The sequence below is a fragment of the Bombus affinis genome, chromosome 8 (genome assembly GCF_024516045.1).
Source record: "Bombus affinis isolate iyBomAffi1 chromosome 8, iyBomAffi1.2, whole genome shotgun sequence".
NCBI lineage: Eukaryota > Metazoa > Arthropoda > Insecta > Hymenoptera > Apidae > Bombus > Bombus affinis.
Window position 1 is genome coordinate 2,380,104 of NC_066351.1, and position 19,030 is coordinate 2,399,133.

At 34.3% G+C, this 19,030-nt stretch overlaps 2 protein-coding genes across 3 annotated transcripts in view; one reads left to right on the forward strand and one right to left on the reverse strand.

Moving 5' to 3' along the window:
• LOC126919390 (nascent polypeptide-associated complex subunit alpha) overlaps window positions 1–14,370 on the reverse strand; it is a 115,626-nt gene extending 101,256 nt beyond the window's left edge. Inside the window, exon 1 of the mRNA XM_050728580.1 lies at window positions 14,344–14,370. Within this exon, the coding sequence (XP_050584537.1) occupies window positions 14,344–14,355 (12 nt within the window). The 5' untranslated portion in view covers window positions 14,356–14,370. The remainder of the gene's footprint in view (window positions 1–14,343) is intronic.
• LOC126919424 (sodium channel protein Nach-like) lies at window positions 2,875–15,736 on the forward strand. Of its 2 annotated transcripts, XM_050728719.1 has the most exons (11): window positions 2,883–6,588; window positions 7,044–7,351; window positions 8,646–8,788; window positions 9,818–9,989; window positions 10,105–10,253; window positions 10,332–10,461; window positions 12,406–12,691; window positions 13,452–13,505; window positions 13,591–13,762; window positions 13,841–13,947; window positions 15,102–15,736. In XM_050728719.1, the coding sequence occupies exons 4-11, from the start codon at window positions 9,939–9,941 to the stop codon at window positions 15,302–15,304; spliced, it is 1,152 nt and encodes a 383-aa protein (XP_050584676.1). In that variant the 5' UTR covers window positions 2,883–6,588; window positions 7,044–7,351; window positions 8,646–8,788; window positions 9,818–9,938; the 3' UTR covers window positions 15,305–15,736. The 2 variants fall into 2 exon arrangements, with proteins under 2 accessions (XP_050584675.1, XP_050584676.1); XM_050728718.1 differs by having other exon boundaries at window positions 2,875–6,588; window positions 7,044–8,788.
• The last annotated feature ends 3,294 nt before the right edge of the window (window positions 15,737–19,030 follow it).

A 19,030-nucleotide genomic window follows, 5' to 3' on the forward strand; every position in this document is an offset into this window, starting at 1 on the left:
TACCAGTCTGTATCTTCCGTCATTTTATATTTTCAATATCCTTTCAATATATAACGTACAACACTCCGGCGATGGACACGAATCGATTGAGATCTGTAAAGTTAGAACCGGTTAAGCCGTTTTTAAATTACAGTAGCACAAACACACCTACACACATACATACATTAAGGCCAAGCACAATACCCTGCTTCTAGCGTGGTTCGATAAATATTAATATGAATATCTCATATGAATGTTTATTGATGATTCCTAATATTTAAATCATACAATTAATTGCGTGAAAAATTATTAAAACGATCGAAACATAAAATTGATGTTTTTACGATTGGTGCATATTATTATTATAACAAGCGTCAACGATATTCGCTATCGATATAATTCCATGATTCGAAATGACGTGAAAATACTGTTTGTCGATAATGTTAAAAGTGGATGGATGGTCCGCGACAATGAATGGGATCGGGACAATGTTTTATTCAATACACTGCACTTCGTTTAAACAACTTTATTGCTACCTCCTTAATTAAAGAAATTAAATTTGTATCAACCATTACTATTAATCATTTTCGAGGATTGGATGATAATCGAAAGAATTAAATTACATTTTTAAGACCAGGATTGGGATCAAGATCGGATTATGGACAAAATATTCCTCATTAAATATAAAATGAAATAATCAGAAACATATTTCAAAATAGAAATAACACAATAATAATTTATAACCAATTAAATAATTTAATAATTAAATAACCAATTTTGCCGTATCAAGACCATTCTTTGTTCTCGTTAAAAAAACGCAAATTAATCGTGTTCGATTGCAATGAAAGCCTGTACAACAATATATTTCACAGGTTAAAATTTCAAATTATACACACGTTCGATGCTGTCATTTGTACTATTCCAGGTAGCTTTATTCGAGTCGTCGTTATGAAACTCGATCATTCGAATGTGCTTGAGGTTTGGAGATGATCGACTTGCATCGGCCAGCACAGACGAAGATGAAATTCAGCGTGAATAAGCGATCCAGCCGAGTGAATTATTGCCGGCGTTCCAAAAGCCTGATTGCTCCTTTGAGGAAATAGATATTGATATCCCTTAATTGTTGCTCAACTATCATAATAGATTTCCTTTCAAGAAACCGTCGTGAAAGGAAACATCTGAACGTTTTCATGGTTCTAACCAATCTCTTTCTCGAATAATTATATTTTACTTTCCTGAATAATCCTCGGTTTTCATCTGTTACACGATTATCCTGTTTCAGTAATGCACCATTACGAGCTTCCAGAAAAGACACCAGTCATTACAATTCCCCAGAGAATAAACTCAGTTTCATGTCAGATTATCCTTTCGCGATTTACGCCATTTACATTGAAGGACGCCACGAAATGTCCCAGTTGGTAACAGATTTGTCGAACAATAACCCTTTGCACTGCTGTGTCGAGTGTGACTCGACATCAATTTTTATCTCAGAAGCTCCTTTGTCGAGTCCCATTCGACATTCTTTCAGTCCCACCTTTTTTCTGTAAAACGTGTGAAAGAAAACCAGGATTGCATTCTGGAAATTGTTTCAAAATATACCATACACTTAAAAATTACAAAATACAACAATAGTGTGAATAAAACTGCTATTTAAGTAAATTTCTTTCTTCTTTTATTTATTTAAATTATTTTATTGTTTAATTAAAGTAAATTTCAAATAAAACACTTAAAAACGTTGGGAGCTGCTGCTAGCGAAATTGAAATAAAATTCCGAGTGCAAAGGGTTAGTAGTTGCGTCACGGGCTGTTATTTAGAAACAAAGCAGAAATTGATATCTCCTAGTTGTTTGTTCAGGGATTTTATCGTTACATCGGTTTACACATAGGAACCGACGGTTTTACCAAATCGATCTGGTGTCGCGGTTTTGCATTCAATTTTAGGCATTACACAAACCACCTATCGTCATTAAATTCGTTCGTAGGCAGCCAAATGAATTTTTATAACGGTGTCCGTAGCATATCCAAAAAGAAGAAAAAGATCATAGCCCGTTCAAAGAGCATCCGTCTTGCAGTTACGTTTTCGTTTTAGGCAGCAAAAGAGTCGATTATATTCCGTTTTTTCTTTTTTTTTTTTTTTTTTCATAGTCGATTGCACGAATTAACAGTATTTCCCAGATTATTCAATGATCTAAAAAGCTTCCTATATCTTTTTTGAAAACGTGTTTCTGAACGATAGCAATCGGATAAATAAAGATGCAGGATCGACCAAGAAGTTTAAAATCATTTTTTCAACTGTACCTATGTAAATTGAATTTAGAATATAAATTTTCCAATTTTATTATTAAGTTAGAATTAATCTATTAAATATTAATATTAATATGCCTTACTTTAGTCAAATTATTTACGAAAGTTTTTTAAGATAACAAAATTTTAAGCTGATCTTTTCTTGATCCTGTGGTTCGCTATAATAGTGACACAATTAAAAAATGTACATTTCCTAGAAAATTGTTACTAAAATATAAAATAGAATTATGAATTAATCAACCACTTAGCAATGATAATAAATTCTGGGGTTCTTATTGGTTACTATTCCCTACTATCGAAATAAATTTTGTATTAAAAAGTTTTCTTTATCATCTTTATTTTTTATCAAAAAGACCTTAGTATTCGAAACTAATATTCTTTTAAATTTCTATGAGTTTTAAATGGAGCACGTAGTGAAACATTCAGCCTGTAACATACTTACAGTTTCATTGCGAATGAGGAACGGATAAATTAAATCGTTGCCTATTTCCGCTTTGCAATCCTCGTTCACCGACCGTATATCGTATGTAATTAGTTCTCTAATGAATTTTCCGACTAAACAATATGAACAAGCAAAGAGACGGAGCGCTGAGGATACGCGAAGGATCGTGATTAGGCGCAGCAACAATGATAACTACGTACAGTTACATTGAATCTCACAAAGGCAATACGATACCACAAAGGTTCATCGTGGAAATACGCAGTTCCATGTTCTATGAATTATCGCCTCTCACGGATCTAATGTGAGGCTACGAAACCTAGGCAACGCAGTTACAGAAAACAAAGCATTATTAATTATTGAAACGAGCTTTGCTTTGATTCGTGCCACTGAGTATAAAATGAGCATCGATTGATTATATATTCTACGTTCCAATTTTATATGCGTATTGATAGAATTAGTGGGTCTATTAATCAATGGTATACCGCAATACATCATTTTCCACGTAATATAAGTATATCACTAGTTAGATACCAAACAGAAACAAATAGAATAAACGAATAAACGAAACCAGAAACGTAAACATAGGGTAACGTGAGGAAACGTAAACATCAGGTCATCCGGAATTTTTTGCGTTCGTCGCTCGGGGCCTTATCTCGTTCTGCTCAAGTAAACAAACCACCAAATCACTCTACCGTCAATCGTGTGGTCACTAGTTATCCTCTGGTAAGGCAAGAGAACATTCTCGACGTTAGTAGAAAATGTATCGAGAGTTTTTTACGTGGTGAAAGATGGAAGACCAAAAGATACATTTTCGTCACGTTATGTTTCACTGCTTTAACAAAGATAGTACGCTTAAAAACGCTGCAAAGGAGATTTATGACGTTTATGGTGATCGGTCTATAACTGTTCAAACAGTCCGGAATTGGTTTAGGAGGTTTAGAAACGGAAATTTTAATCTGAAAGATGAAGATCTCAGCGGTTGTCCATCCACCACTGATACTGACCTTATCAAGGCCTACCTCGATAAAAACCCAAGGTCTAGTGTTCGTGAAATAGCAGATGCTTTAAACATTCCGCGAACAACGATTCATGAGCATTTAACAAATCTTGGGTACGTTAATCGCTACGAAGTGTGGGTCCCCCATCAACTGACGGAGAGCAATCTCCTGAATCGAATCTCGACATGCGATTTGCTAATTCAACGCAATAAAAGAGAGCCATTCTTAAAAGAGTTAATTACTGGGAATGAAAGTTGGATTCTCTACAACACTGTGCGCAAGCGATCATGGTGAAGTCGAGATAAGTGTCCTCCAACGGTAGCAAGACCTGGACTTCACCCGAAGAAGGTGCTGCTTTCAATTTGGTGGAACTGCAAGGGTATCCTCTACTACGAATTATTTCCGGAAGGGCAAACGATTAACAGTGAAAAATATTGCACCCAACTCGAAAAACTTAAGGAAGCCATTATCACAAAACGTCCTGAAGTGGTGAACAGAAGTGGCGTCGTGTTCCACCACGATAACGCGAGGTCACATGTTTCTTTAGCGGTGCGAATGAAACTTCTAGAGTTTGATTGGCATGTTTTACCACATCCTCCATACTCTCCAGACGTTGCACCATTGGACTATTATTGTTCCTTTCTTCGCAATAGAAAATTCAAATCAGTAAACGAAATGAAAAACGGACTCGAAGAATATTTTAAAAGTAAGCCAAGAAAATTTTGGAATAATGCCATTATGAAGCTCCTGGAGAGATGGCAAAAGGTGGTAGAAGACAAAGGATCATACATTATTTTAAGAAAGGTACACAGAAGGAAATATATTTTATACTCGCCTCCTATTTAAAAAACGAGAAGAACATTCCCGATAACCTAATAAAAAAGGAAAATGCAGAGTTTAATAAATTCTTTGATTTGTATCAATTCTTCATAATCATAACTGAAATACGAATGAACTATGACGTAAATAAAATAAATTTCATCTATTATTCTTATTTTTAAGCTGCATTTACATGTTATTATGCTACTAAATTATATAAACAGCCTTCCTTTTAAGTAAATTTTATTATCCTATAGGCGATAAAATAGTATAAGTAAACCATTAGTCAGACTCCGGGCAGTAAAACGCAACAGAATCGTCTCTCCTAATCGAATATCAGCGCAATTAAATTATGCAATAAAACAGCCATACTAAACCCAAATGAAACACCGAGTAAACGAAAGCAAGTTACTCAAACGGCGGGTAATACCTCGGCAAACAATTGCGAATAAATTTCTCAACTCAAGATGGTTCCTCGGCGGAATCCTCGTGCGAACTTCAGCAGAGATTCACGAAACGTTTCCACGAGGAAACAGGGAGGAATAATTCTACAGAGGTAGGGTGAGACACATCCTGTCTACAGACGTTCTCGTATCGACAATACTAAGGGACGAGGGAAAGATTTAGGAGGAAGACGGTCGAGTATAGTGATTCGATTAACGTCGTGTAAACTTGATCTACTTTACGTACAGCTAACTCGTTCTTTGAACCTGTGTCAGGATTGCAAGATTGCAACCCACGGTTACACGTACATCCTCCTTATAATATATTCACGAGCGTAGACCAGCGAACCACGCATTTTCATAACGGCACACGTACGCAACATCAGGCGGCTTGTGACACGCTTGAAACGATAGAGCGTGAGATAGTCGAGGCTGGATTAGCGACTAAACTGCCACCCATCTTGCTGGATCATTCCAGTCACGAACCTGACACCTGATGAAGTTCCGAAGTTTTATGACCTTAATAACTAGTTACAGGGTAAATTCAAGGACAACTTGTCGAAAGGGCAGATTCCAGTTACTTGTTAGACTCACTTGTTGAGCACTGATTTACCATTTCTTCCATTGGCTAGCACAATTGTTAGAAGCTAATCGAATGAAACAATATAACATGAAAATATAATATCAAAATAATCATTGTTATTAGGTGAACACATGAAGCTTTTATCAATTGATATATCACTAAATCATACGTTATAGAAAAAAATGTTCAACTTTAAAATAGTATACAATGATAAATCTATAAAGATAACGCTACTGGAAAGAAGATTTAAAGATTGATATAAAGAAAGTGCATATTTCATATGTTACAACCCAATACTTAAAATAAGGATCTTTCCGAGGAAAAATAATATGGAGAAAAATTAGCCGTGTATTATTATAGTAGCAGCGCATGCGTCTATCCTTAACAGATTTTCTTTCGCAATTATTCATCTTAAAAGAATATTCAAATTTTTGGTGTTTAGTTTTTTTTTTTTTTTTTTTTTGAAAGGAAAAAAGATTTTTGGTATTTAAATGTTCATATTTAAAAAATGAGAAGAATTTCGATATTTAAATGTTCATCTTAAAAGAAAGATATTTGTCGTTTAAAGAATGATACAACAAGCGATGTATAAGAGGAAAAAGATGTAGATAAATTCAGGAGCAATCTTATACAATTTAGAAACCAAAGACACGTTTAATGAGAATGTGCGAAAGAGCGTAACGTTAGGGCAATAGGTATGTTACGAAGCACGATGTGCAAGCACGATCCGTAACTTTCCAGTGGCAAGGAGCGACTGACCGTGCATGAGATAAGCGAAGCGTATCAGTAATTAAATGGTTTAAGATATGCGATCTTTTCGAAGTGGAATCGTTCCGTCACCCATGCGACACGTGCAACACGCGAAACGAGGCCGCTAGTGTTTTACGATTCTAATCGAGGAACAACGTGGCGCCCAGTCGTCGATGGAAATTCTGCCAATGGAACGTCGCACAACCACCCAATATATTCGTTTGAAGTATAACTGCGGCTGAAACTTTGGTTATGCACACTCCATCTATCGGTATACATAAACGTTTTTCAGAAATATTTTATCGCCATATATATCTCGCTTTACTTTTGTTTAATATATTTTTCATTCTTCTCTTTTTTTACAATATTTAAACAAAGACAACCGGTTTGGCTAGGAAAAAAAATTGAACCATAGACTTAATTAAGAATTTACTCAATCGACATTGCCAATTAACACCGTGTACAATTCAAATTGAGCGTAACTAGATCTAACTCGTTTCAACTTTATTTTATTCGCCTATGTTTATTTTCTTCCATTTTTGCCCCAAACATACGCACATCATAGTCAAGGATCGTATTTACCAATATAAATCCGAAATTTCTTCATCCACGCTTATTTTATTCTATCCGCGTCGCAACGAGAAGTCTGGTTCTACACATCACCTCTTCCACTTTCGATTCTCTACAAATAATAAACTGATTAATAACTAACCACAATTTTTCTAGGATAACAAGAGTTTACGTTGAGTATTGTTGGAGAAGATTCATTATTTTTTCGCGTTTTCGTTTATTTTCGTTTGAATCATGCTTCACAATTTTGTGGATCAACGATACGACGATACGAGTACCATGAACGAAGGAGATAGAAGAAAGTTCAACGTTCCTTACGAACGTCCAATATCAAATCGAAGCAAACACACCGTCGTATTGAATTACAGCAGAGTATTCACGAAATATTGGCGATTATACTGCAAGCACACAACTTTAGTGGGTCTGAAGTATTTTTTGAAAGATGAAGTAACCTGGTTGGAGAAGTAAGTGAAATTCATGGAATATGGATATTCCCAGTGTTTCAGGTAATCGCGTATAATCGCATTACGAAATTATTCCGTTTCATATGCACGGCAAAATACGTTGCGTTTTGAGTAACCAAACGATTATCTGTTCGACTAATTTGATCGTTCGCCGAAATGCTTCCTGTTAAATACACGATATTATCTTCATTTTATATTCAGTATACTCTTCGATGTACCAAGCACAATTTCCTAGGATACTTGATCGTTTCGTTGCTCTAAATAGCGTATCCAGTGTATCACGTAACAAGGCAATATAATCATAAAAAAATGCAGATGCCTTTTTACTTACAAGATTACGATATTGAACTTGGTTAGTTAGTTTTACTATTGTAATGAATTTATCGTGAAGCACAAGGACCTTAGTAAAATTTAATGCAGATACGTTCATTAGAATACAGATGTTTATAAAGATTCATAGTTTTATAAGTTTTATTAACATAAAGTAGAGAAGTGGAAACTAAGAAGAGAGATTTTTGTTTTACATAGTAAATATTAGTATTACATTTCGATATATTTGTATATACTATACAGTGGCGAACAAAACAATATCTAAGAATAGTATATGGATATATGCAAATTTATATTTACGCATCAAATACTGGAAAGAATACTATACTTTGAATATTTTCATGAAGAAAATTTCGCGAATATCTGTGTTGAGGAAAAATGTTTTCCTTTGGCAACATTCAAGGCATATAGCCATAAATCCCATAAAATCTTGGGTACAGGAAGATCTTGTAGTTCGATGTGTTATTTTAAAAGACGATAGAAGATTTTATGAAGGATTAAAGTGAGGAAAGCTGAGACTAAAAAAATGAACGAAGGAATAAGGAAGATAACAATGAAATTTCAGTGTTCCACTAGGGAAAATGATACGCCATGGAGGGTGAATAATTAAACATAAAGTTACGTATAGTGAGCGACTTTTATAAAACGAATTCGGTAATAAACGAGATTCTCATTTTCTATGAAAAAAGCAGTGAACCATCGTTTTACGAGCGCTTGAAGCGTTATTTTTTATAGGAGTTCACGTAGCATCAAGGGTGTTTAATGGCAATCAAACGCGTATCATGTTCATTAAAAAAGCGAACTCGAGAATCTTTTCATTCGTCAGTTAGCTATTACCTTTCTTATCAGGAAACTTTATATTTTATGGAAAATTTGATTTAAAAAGTAAAAATCTGTATAACCAAATACACTGTACGAGAGAAGAGCGACTATTTAAGTATTTAAATATTTGGAATATTTTTAGGTTCCTATGGCTTCTCGTATACATAATCTCCATAATTTGCGGCTTTCTCCAGATGGTCAATATTTATCAGGCGTACAAAGATATACCAGTAACAGCCACGTTAGAGTCGGAGTATTTTCCAACTAATGAAATAAAATTCCCCGGTAAGTTAAAATACATATAATGAAAATTCGAAGCAGAAAATCGATAAGCTATGCGCAAACGAGGTACTATATCGTTAAAAAAAAAAAAAAAAAAAGAAAGGGAAAACAAGAAAATCATCGTCCAATTTCATTCTTTTATTATCTGAACGTCTAAGTTCGATTAAAAACCGGAGCCCTCAGCGATCTCGTTTTAATTAAGCGATTTGAACGGGTAGCGTGGGGGCAGCCTTTAAATTTTATGGACGAAACCACGACATGAAAACCTAACCTTTTCACCAGCTCTGATTACTGTCTTTCTAGCCGTCTCTGTTTGCACCATTAACAGAATAAGTCTTCAATCCGCCACGAAACTCGCGACTGAAATGTGAGGAGCTGTTGAGTATTAAATAAACACCGGTGTTCTCGCGAGGAGTGAGTGTGAGCAAGCATCGTGGCTTTTAATGCGTAGCAACCACGGGGTTTAATAGAAAGAGGGTGGAGCAGAATGAGAAAGGGGGTTGGTAGGGGGGATAAGTTGGTCGAGGGTTATAGCACGTCGTTTCGCCGCACTGCAGAAAATTGCACCGGCACGGATAATTTCAATAACTGCACTCGAAAAGCGTGACCTCGTTGAAGAACCGTGAAGCACCGGCAGTCAGCCGCCGCCACCTAATCACTGTGATAATCACCGTGAACGTGTTCATTGTCGGGCCATGCCGGCTAGCGGCTCTAATATAGTTATCGATTCGCGCCAGCCGATTTAATGAACGCTAATTTGCGTCCGATTAACTTTCGCCAATTTAATCAAGTATTAATATGCACCGAATCCAATGACACCCCGAGTGGAATAGTTTGCTAAGTTTTACGGGCAACCAAAGGATACTAATGGCGCAAATAGTTCGAATCATTCGCTTGAGAATGAATTATGCTGCTCGATTACCGTTCTCGTTGATATGCTTGCGTTTTGTGTTCAATCACCAATAAATGTTACATTTTAATCAAAATTTTATCAATTGAAAGGATTTTAATTTACATTCATTGGAATGTCAGGTATGAAGCGAAAATCAGTAATTTGACCGTGAATGAAATTCTTCACGAAATACGGAAAGTCGGTGATTTGTACGATTCGCCATTTACCACTGCTGGTGATTACACTCAGATTATTCAGCTGATGTCCAAGTTTTACGGGAATAATTACGATATCACCGACGTAATGGAACGTGTGAGTAGCAGTAATTATACATACATATATGTATGTTCTGTGGTAATACGTAATTCATTTATTGGATCATAAAAAATCTAGTTTTATAAAGTTAATAAAGCAAAGGAAATTTCAGCTAACACCACAGTGTTCGTCTATGTTACTCAACTGTTATTTCCGCAATCAGAGAATGAATTGCTCTGATATATTCAGTGTCGGAAAAACGAAAAATGGATTCTGTTGCATTTTTAATTATATTGCCGAGAGTTTTGGTGATGCTCCTAAGTAAGTTCTCCACAATTCTTTTTTCCAGTATTATAATATTGATAATCCTTCAACATTCTTTAATTCTATTTGTAATAGGTTTTTTAAACAGGAGGAATTTAAATTGTATTATGTCGGAGACATAGGTATACAGAACGGTTTAACTGTGACGATGGATCCCTTATTGGATGATTATTTTTACACGATACTACCCACTATTGGTTGGAAGGTAATTATTTATCGTCTTTTTATTTTATATTACTCTTATATTTCTACTTCTATTTATCATATTTATCACATTTCCGGTTTTTGCAATTATTAAAAACATGCAAATGTTTAGTAGACGAGACAGAAAGATAATTTCACATACCGGAAGGTACATATTAGAGATCAACTCTGGTGTTAATTATAAATATTATTAACTTCAAATAATTATTTAAGTATTTAACATAAAAATCTTGCCATTTCGCATTCCTAATTGTTCTTTGTTTGTTCGAACATGGTCGTCAACGATTATATTGTGGTGCAAATGCCTGTTGACAAAAACTCGGCGAAAGTCATTAGCAACACAACGCAACGTTTCGTTTCGTGTTTGAAAAAGCTTGGTCCAGCATTGCGACCATTCACACTGTCCAATGCACGTTTCCTGCGTATGTGTACCATTGTGTACCATTTAATGACACTTCTAAACACTGGTTTCATGCTCTAAATGTTACTTCAAGCATAATTTAGTTTATTTAAATTTATAACGATTTAAGATTTATTCGTGGGGAAAAGCACGAGTAATTACGAATTATGAAACGCAAAATGGTTTACTGTGTTGTCATGTGGAAACGTGATAGATTGGTCGGAATATTTGAAGAAGAAACTAGAGAGGGGCAAATTCTTTTAAACGAAATCTATTCAAACGGATTTATTGCACCTGATGGAAATACAGAACGGGGAACTTCTGCGCGAAGGAACTCAACGAGCGTATGATGGTTATTCGTGTGATCGCGTAGCTTCTCTTTTAGAGCAAGCGAACCATATTTCGGACATTTAAATGTACGCAAAAAAATCCTTGTGCGTATTTCAAAAGTGTTATTCGTTTTAATCTTCTACTATGAACTCTCGAATTTCTCTTTTATATAAAATAACAATAAAAGAACTTGTTTCTATTTTCTCTGCATTGGGACGATACCTTCAAAGCGAGTACAATATATTTTACGTTTCATTTTTAAGCAATTTTCAATATTTGAGAGCACCAGATTTTACAAAACTAGAATCGATGAATTTGTTTACAATCGTAGAAAGGAATGAATCGATTTTTTAAAGTGATCCTTGTTTTAATTAAAAATAGTCATTTTAAATCAATTTAGCCATTCGTAAAGGGCATTTAACATGCTATAACCAAATAACCAATAGAACTAGCAACAATCAAAGAATAAAACTTGTACTAAAGGAATCAAAATTCAAAAATACAAGAAAAAACATATAATACAGAAGAATAAATAAATTTTTCCTTATATACATACATTGCAAAAAATCACAATCGCCCATGACATTTTGTTTCGGACAAAATCCAAAAACGTACCGTCGTAAATTTATGAAATTTCTATGAAAAATTATGAATTGGTCATTTTTAATAATTCTAATATTAAAGAAGTTTCATGGATAGCTCACCTGTCTCTAATTGATTGTCATAACAAAACTGCAAACATTATTCAAATTCATATTTTTATTAACATAACCGGAACTTAATTAGAGATCCGTTTCCTTTATTAAGGGTTATAATATACTTAGAATAGTATATTTTTTAATATTTTTATTATGTATTTATGTGTATTATATACTTTCTTGAACCTTCAAATTTTTTATAAATATACAGACATCCGCAGATTGGCCATAAATCTTTAAAGGCCCTAACTAATGCTTATTCAACTCCTCCGTCCTCGGCATTGTAACATTCTATTGATTGCGGATTTTGTCATTATCACCTAATGACAAGAAATTAATAAAAATATTAATAAAAATACGAATTTGTATAAATGTTTGCAGTTTTGTTATGACAATCAATTAGAGACAGGCGAGCTATCCACGAAACTTCTTTAATGTTAGAATTATCGAAAACGACCAATTCATAATTTTTCATAGAAATTTCATTTAGTTGCCAACCGATATGCATATTTATCAGGTGATGATATTCGACCCTTACGATTACCCTGACTCGGGTAGCGGCAGCGTTTCGGACATTCTGCTTGGTCCGTTAACCGAGAAGTACGTACGTTTGAAAGCGGTTGGGTTGTACAGTACCGACAATATTCGCTCATATTCGATGCAGAAACGGGGCTGCATTTTTTCCGACGAATACGTTTCGGACCACACGCCTTACACCTATAATGACTGCATAGTCGCCTGCAAAGTGGAGCACGTATGGAACCATTGCAAATGTAGAGTGTTTTTCTATCCATATGACGAAGGTGAAAACTATTTTATAGTTCGATTTTTTTCCAGTAGAACTCGTTCACTTTTCAGAGAATCGTTTGTTTTAAATTCTTAGGAGAATTAAAATAATATTATTTTAAGACGAAGCGTCTGTTTTTATGAAAAAGAAAGTAAATATAGTCTGTTTTAAGTTGAAATTTAAAAAAAAGTTTAAGAGTTATTATAGTGCTTTATAGAATTCGAATTTGAAGTAATGCCCAAATGATGGAGATTTGTGTTTTTGAAAGAAAGCAATGTACATCTTCACGCGTTCATTCAAAATATCAAATCTGAGTGAATATGTAATTTTACTACACGTTTCTTGTAGCTACCATATGATACTTTAATTAAGTAAGAGAGGCAAATGAATCTTTAAAAATCCAAACACTCCCCTATTCTATTATTTATTAATTTCAGATTATATCTTAACAATAAATATTCACTAATAAGAAATTTTTTAAATTTGATTAGTATTCATTTGCAGTTGAGCAATGGTAGAATCTCAAAAATTAGAAATTAGCATTTTTAACAATATAACATAACACAATGTGAAATACAATATAAAGATAGCTGTTATGTAAATTTATTTATTTTTATTACAAATATTAGCGCATGAATTAGATAATGGAAACTCGATTAGTAATGAACGTATTGCATCATTTGATTCTATCTTGCCTTTAGCATTTAAGAAAATATAAAATATTTCTGTAATATTCTAATGTTGACCAAAACTTTCGCTTTATCAATCGTTTTCAGATTTCCACAGAACTTGCAATATGGAGAATATACATTGTTTATTGCAATATTACGGTGAGAAACTATCTTATATTTACAATCAACCAAATTCAACAAGAAATTTATATATCATATTTTTTATCGATTAATTAATTAACAGATGTAGCGTTTAACATCGTACCTTACAAAGACAATAATTTAAATAGCTCGCTCGATGATCAGAATGCAACAATGTATTGCAAAAATTGTTACCCTGAATGTGACGATATGAGATATTATGTGCAAAGTACTATATCTAACATAGAGCCTGGATACTTCGACACAGAATTATTGTAAGAGAATATTAAAATATTATTGTATTTTTGTTAAATACACATATTATTACTAACATCTTTTTAAATACTTCCTAGTCCAGACATGAACGTAACGAATCATAGTGTTCTGCACGTGTATTTTCCAAATTCGGGAACCGAGTTTTTGAAACAAGACGTGACTACCCGTTGGTACGAGTATTTGGGTAAGTATTTATACATTTTATCTTCTCCATATTTCAACTAAAACGTACAATGAATATATTCCTAGTAACTATTGCATGTCATGCTGTCACTGTTTCAAGATTTATTATCGTAATTTTAAAAGATATAGGTTATAAGATATTCCTACTACAACTTTATCGATTATTTTCGTTTTTGACAATCACCTTACAAACAAACAATAACCTTTTTACTTCTCATCTAGTAACGAATGGCAATAAAACATTTAATTTTGTTCGTTCAACTTTGTCGATTATCCTAAGAATTACAAGAAAATAAATGTACTGTGATGAAATTTCAATTATTTATTCAAAATGATTTTCTTTGATGTAAGTTTTTAGATGTTATACTATAACAGTGTATGAAGTATTTTCACTTACTTGTTTGTCCATTTCCAGTCATTCAGTCTGACAACACTGTTCTTTTTTCCTCTTTGACCAGTATACATTCCACAACGATAAACAAAATAAACATAATTTATACACATTTCAGAACACATTTTTCTGATATTAACACTCATATAATTGTAAGGAATAAACTAAAAAATATAATACGTTCACTCGCGACGCATTGCAACATTTTATCGCGCTATTTGGCAATGCCAATAATACGTAATGGACGAAGAGAATCACTACGTCAGTCAAACATCTTTAATAAATGTTAAAATATTTCATACATATATTTAATATATATTATAATAATATATAGCGTAATAAAACAAATGCATAATAAATAAATTATCTCGAATCCGGTTTAATAGCCTATTAGTGTTTCGACAATCTAATCCTAATGAATAGTAACAGACAGAGTGTCTAGATGGCTACGTAGCACTCGGGCCATTTGTTTTCATTAAGCTGTCGAATATACATACCTGAGGCTATCGCATGCGTCAGCTTCAGAGTCTGGAGTTCTTCTTATGTCTGTCTAAATCTGGATATGTATTTAAATATATTTCCACAACCTTGAAAATATTTGTATTTTTATCTATTTTTAATATATCTATATATGTACATACATACATCGAATTTATAAGATTAAAATATTTGAGTTCAGAAAATTTCGAAATTAAGTCGAACGTAATACTTTAATATTTTATAACTTGCAAACCTGCAATTGTTAAAAAATATTTATTTTATAGGTGAAGTTGGAGGACTCTATGGACTTTACGTTGGCATCAGCATCATTAGTTTCGTAGAACTGATTTATTTTATCATATTATGGCTCACTGCAGTGTTTAAATCTCTCGAGGTACTAGAAGAAGAAATTCCTCATGAAAATGCTATACATCCTATTTATTGGAATGAATTCTTTTCACATCCAAGGGCTGTCATGAATAATTAATGAAAATAGTATTTGCTTCTGATATACATTCGATGTATTTCTATATATCTGCACTGTGTTCGCTCGTTTTGCCATTCAATAAATGTGCTTGCTTCTTAAAAGTTTCTTATTTATATACTGGAATCCTATCAATAAACAAACTTGTAATATAATTACAAGAAGCAGAACTACTTTTATCGAAATATTAACAATTCCTGTTCTATTGACCAAACTATCAGTGTTAGAGATTACGAACAGCAGCGAGTTTCTAACATTTGAAGAATCTTACTTTCACAAGAACAATTCGTTGAATTCGAGGGTTTTAAGGTATCCAACAGGGAAACGAATCGCTTTAAACCTAGAGAAAAATATAGTTTCAAAGAGTTTTTGTAAATTTTCTATTCGCCAGAAGAAAAGTAGTGTGCAGGAGCGGAGTAGGTGATTATGATCTAAGAGGATCGAGTCATCGAGTGTTATTAACGAGACATGTACTACATCGCGTCTTCTAGTGGCGATGGTGGGTCAAAAAAATCAGTTTGACGTCATTAGTGAGTTCACGAAGAAAAATGTCGTCATCAAGAATCCAACATTGTAATAATGTTTGGTCACAGCTGTAGGATATCGAGCGACCAAGTGTTCTGTCGAATCCGGTTAGCAATGAAAAAACCAATTAATAAGGTTAAAAATCCGATCGTGATCTTATATCTTGCATTTTGTTTTATTTATGATTACGAGCAGTCGATAATTCAGTTTATATCCAAATAAAGATTAGTGAAGACTACATAAGAAAGATATGATATGATCATTTTTGTTCATTTGTGTTACGCCCCGAGGCTCACTATAGGCCGTGTTCCTAATCGTTTCCCTTGGTACTACAGTGTCGCAGACAGATCGTCTTACATGACCGACGAGATATACACAATGTAGCGATAAGCGCATAGTTGTCAAACAGCGAGTTCTAAAAAACATCGATTCGCCTTATTTTACCTACACAAGCAAGGTGGCATACGTGATCATAGGCGCGAACGGTCGCGAGGCCTGAGCGTGGTAGAGGTTGTCTCCCAGAGAAGACAAAGGACAAAATCGAAGGGCATTCAGTGTCATACGAGGAGTCAAACCGAATGCATCGAGAGGTTTAGAGGAATAAAATCGAGGTCACTTAGTCAAACGAATACATCGAGAAATATCATAAAATCGGGTCGAATTACAATAACAAACTAATTGTATCATCGTTAAGTCATTTGTGACGCGTTCATTATAATTTTAAATGTTGTTAAAAATAGAAGCATATATTAACCCTGTTGATTCAGTGCTACAATCATTTGAACTACCTCTGTTATACTAATCGAAACAGCGGAACGATTGATTTGCGGCGTCGATTATCAAAATTGTAACGAGAATTTACGCCTCTCGCTGACACGTTTCCTCGCGATCGCGTCTCCCCGCCAACGATCATAACAATTTATTTTATTCCTTTTTATTACTTAGTGGCTAAAAAGAAGTTTTTTTTTAATATAAAATTGTTGAAGGAATGAGCAACATTTGTAGAATCGTGGAATGGGTCGACACTATAAAAAAGTATCATATTTTTCATCTGTGGCCTCCAAATAAAATCTTCCTCAATTTTTCTTTCATTTTATTTATTTTTCCTATCCTTATCGAGTCTTCAACAAAGCAGGAAAATGTAATTGATACAAGTTACAAAATAGCTAGCAGATGTTCACATCGATCAGAAAGAGATTAGATTCGTCGAGCCGGCAAGTTTCAGTGCACTCGATCTTGAAACCGCTTCAAGACGCGACCCGTGCTCTCAAGCATCGCCGTCTGAATAACGTGAAATGAGTTTCACCGCAATTTTCCGCGATGCAATTCGAACTTTTGGCGATTTCCAGCGTTCAGGAATCTTCGTATGAGTAAACAAAACGACGCTGCTATGTACACTCCACAGAGATTAACCACTCGCGTCTTCTGTTATCTTTGAACAATGAAATTTCAGATCTATTCGATTAAAAGAGTGATTAATTGGACGAAAAGTACACGGAGGAATTGCTTCGTGTAAGTTAACTCTCGATACCTTTAGATCAAAGTTATTGAAAATCTTCCGCTTTCTTTTATTGGTATTTTAAAATTCTTATTCACAAATTTTACATTTCCATATTAAATTAAAGAAATTTGAAATAAAAATTTAATTTATTATATAGTTAACCCACTAGAGATTAACGTTGTATTAATATAACATTTCACTCGCAATTTCTTCTCATACAATTTTCGTTATTAAATTCCAGTTTTTAACAATGTGGTTATGAAAGTTAATATCTTTTCTATATAGACCATATAGTTTTAAGCAGTTTAACAAAATTGAAATATTTAAACTAATATATGGTAATGTTTTCTTTTTCTATTCTAATGTATTTTTTGTAGTTTGTCAAAATAATATGAAATTCGGAATATTTACGTTCTCTCAGTACCGTTGACTCTGAGCAAATTAATTTCGCTGAGTCAGTCTTAATAGATTAATATAGCGATGTCTAATATTTACCCTGATCCTTTTCGAAGTAGCTTAACAGATTCCGGTAATTTTGAACTCAGTGACAGGTTCGAAGCTGGCTGGTTCTCCACGTCGATAGGAAGCTGCGAGGGATAACTCATTAGTCGTTGATATTGATGTCTGCGAGCCCCAGGCTGTGGTTCTTCACCGCCAAAACAAAGTAATTTATCTGCGCTTTGACGCTGGGATCCGCTGTCTCACATTCTGAATTGGTGTGCACGCGTAGCTGGTCTCGTTACAAATTGCCCAGCAACATTAGTTCTGTTCGATGGTCTCCCAAATTCGCCGCAGGTGTTTCCGAGCGATGGAAATTTCCGTGAATCGAGCTGGCCGCACTCTCGTTTCATCAAACGTCGACCATACCGAGAATAAAACGTCCAACGCTCTAGAATTCCGTGTTAGAAATCGTGAATGGGATCGCGTTACATAATTTGAACATGGTTTTCCTAGAATTCTTGCCAGTATACCTTTTGTATCCCTTGATTTCTCGATAATTTTTTACCATTATAGTTTTAATCTTGTGTTCCACTTTATTTTTTGGATATTCTGCGATTTCATGTACAAGGGATTAATACTTACCTCTTGGTAAATTACATGGCAGAAAATGCAGCCACGAGCAATTTCTCATCGCGACGTTATTGCGTTAGGACATTGTTCGATCGAGAAGAATACACGGGGATGGTGCAGGCACACGCGCGACTCGTAATCAAGAAAAGGATTCGCGAACATCAAAGGCTGAGACCTCAATCAAATCCAATACCGTCGTCGCGACTAGAAATTCAGGATGCGACGTATCAGTGCACAGAAAAGGCTCTTGTAAAAAGACCGCCGATCTAGCCGACTCTGAAGAACAGAATTAAATTAAACGTCCGTTTAAGTAGTGTCCAATTTTAGACTCGTTCTTTTATTGCGTTCTTTCTTTCAAAGATGAAAGAATATATTTTTACCTATGACGCGTCTCATTTTTATTCATCGAATAAGATACATAGAGAACAAAGTAGAAAAGATACCTTTTGGTCTTAACCAAGTGACATATTTAATTCTCGTGATACTCTTAGCACCAATTTTCTGAAAAAGATCGATACTCATGACTCTTTTAAGTGTGCTAAATATGCAATAAAGCAGACTCGTGGCACATTTTAAGGGCTCGATACATAAGGACTGACCTAAATAGGGCGAAGTGTGCTCAGCTTCTTGTT

What these genes read in the sequence shown, in the direction of transcription:
- LOC126919424 (XM_050728718.1), top strand. Translation starts at nt 9,939, where the DNA reads ATGTCCAAGTTTTACGGGAATAATTACGATATCACCGACGTAATGGAA. An exon ending in AGTTTTGGTGATGCTCCTAA is followed by an intron (nt 10,254 to 10,331) that starts GTAAGTTCTCCA and finishes TATTTGTAATAG; the next exon opens with GTTTTTTAAACAGGAGGAAT. An exon ending in TACTTCGACACAGAATTATT is followed by an intron (nt 13,763 to 13,840) that starts GTAAGAGAATAT and finishes AATACTTCCTAG; the next exon opens with TCCAGACATGAACGTAACGA.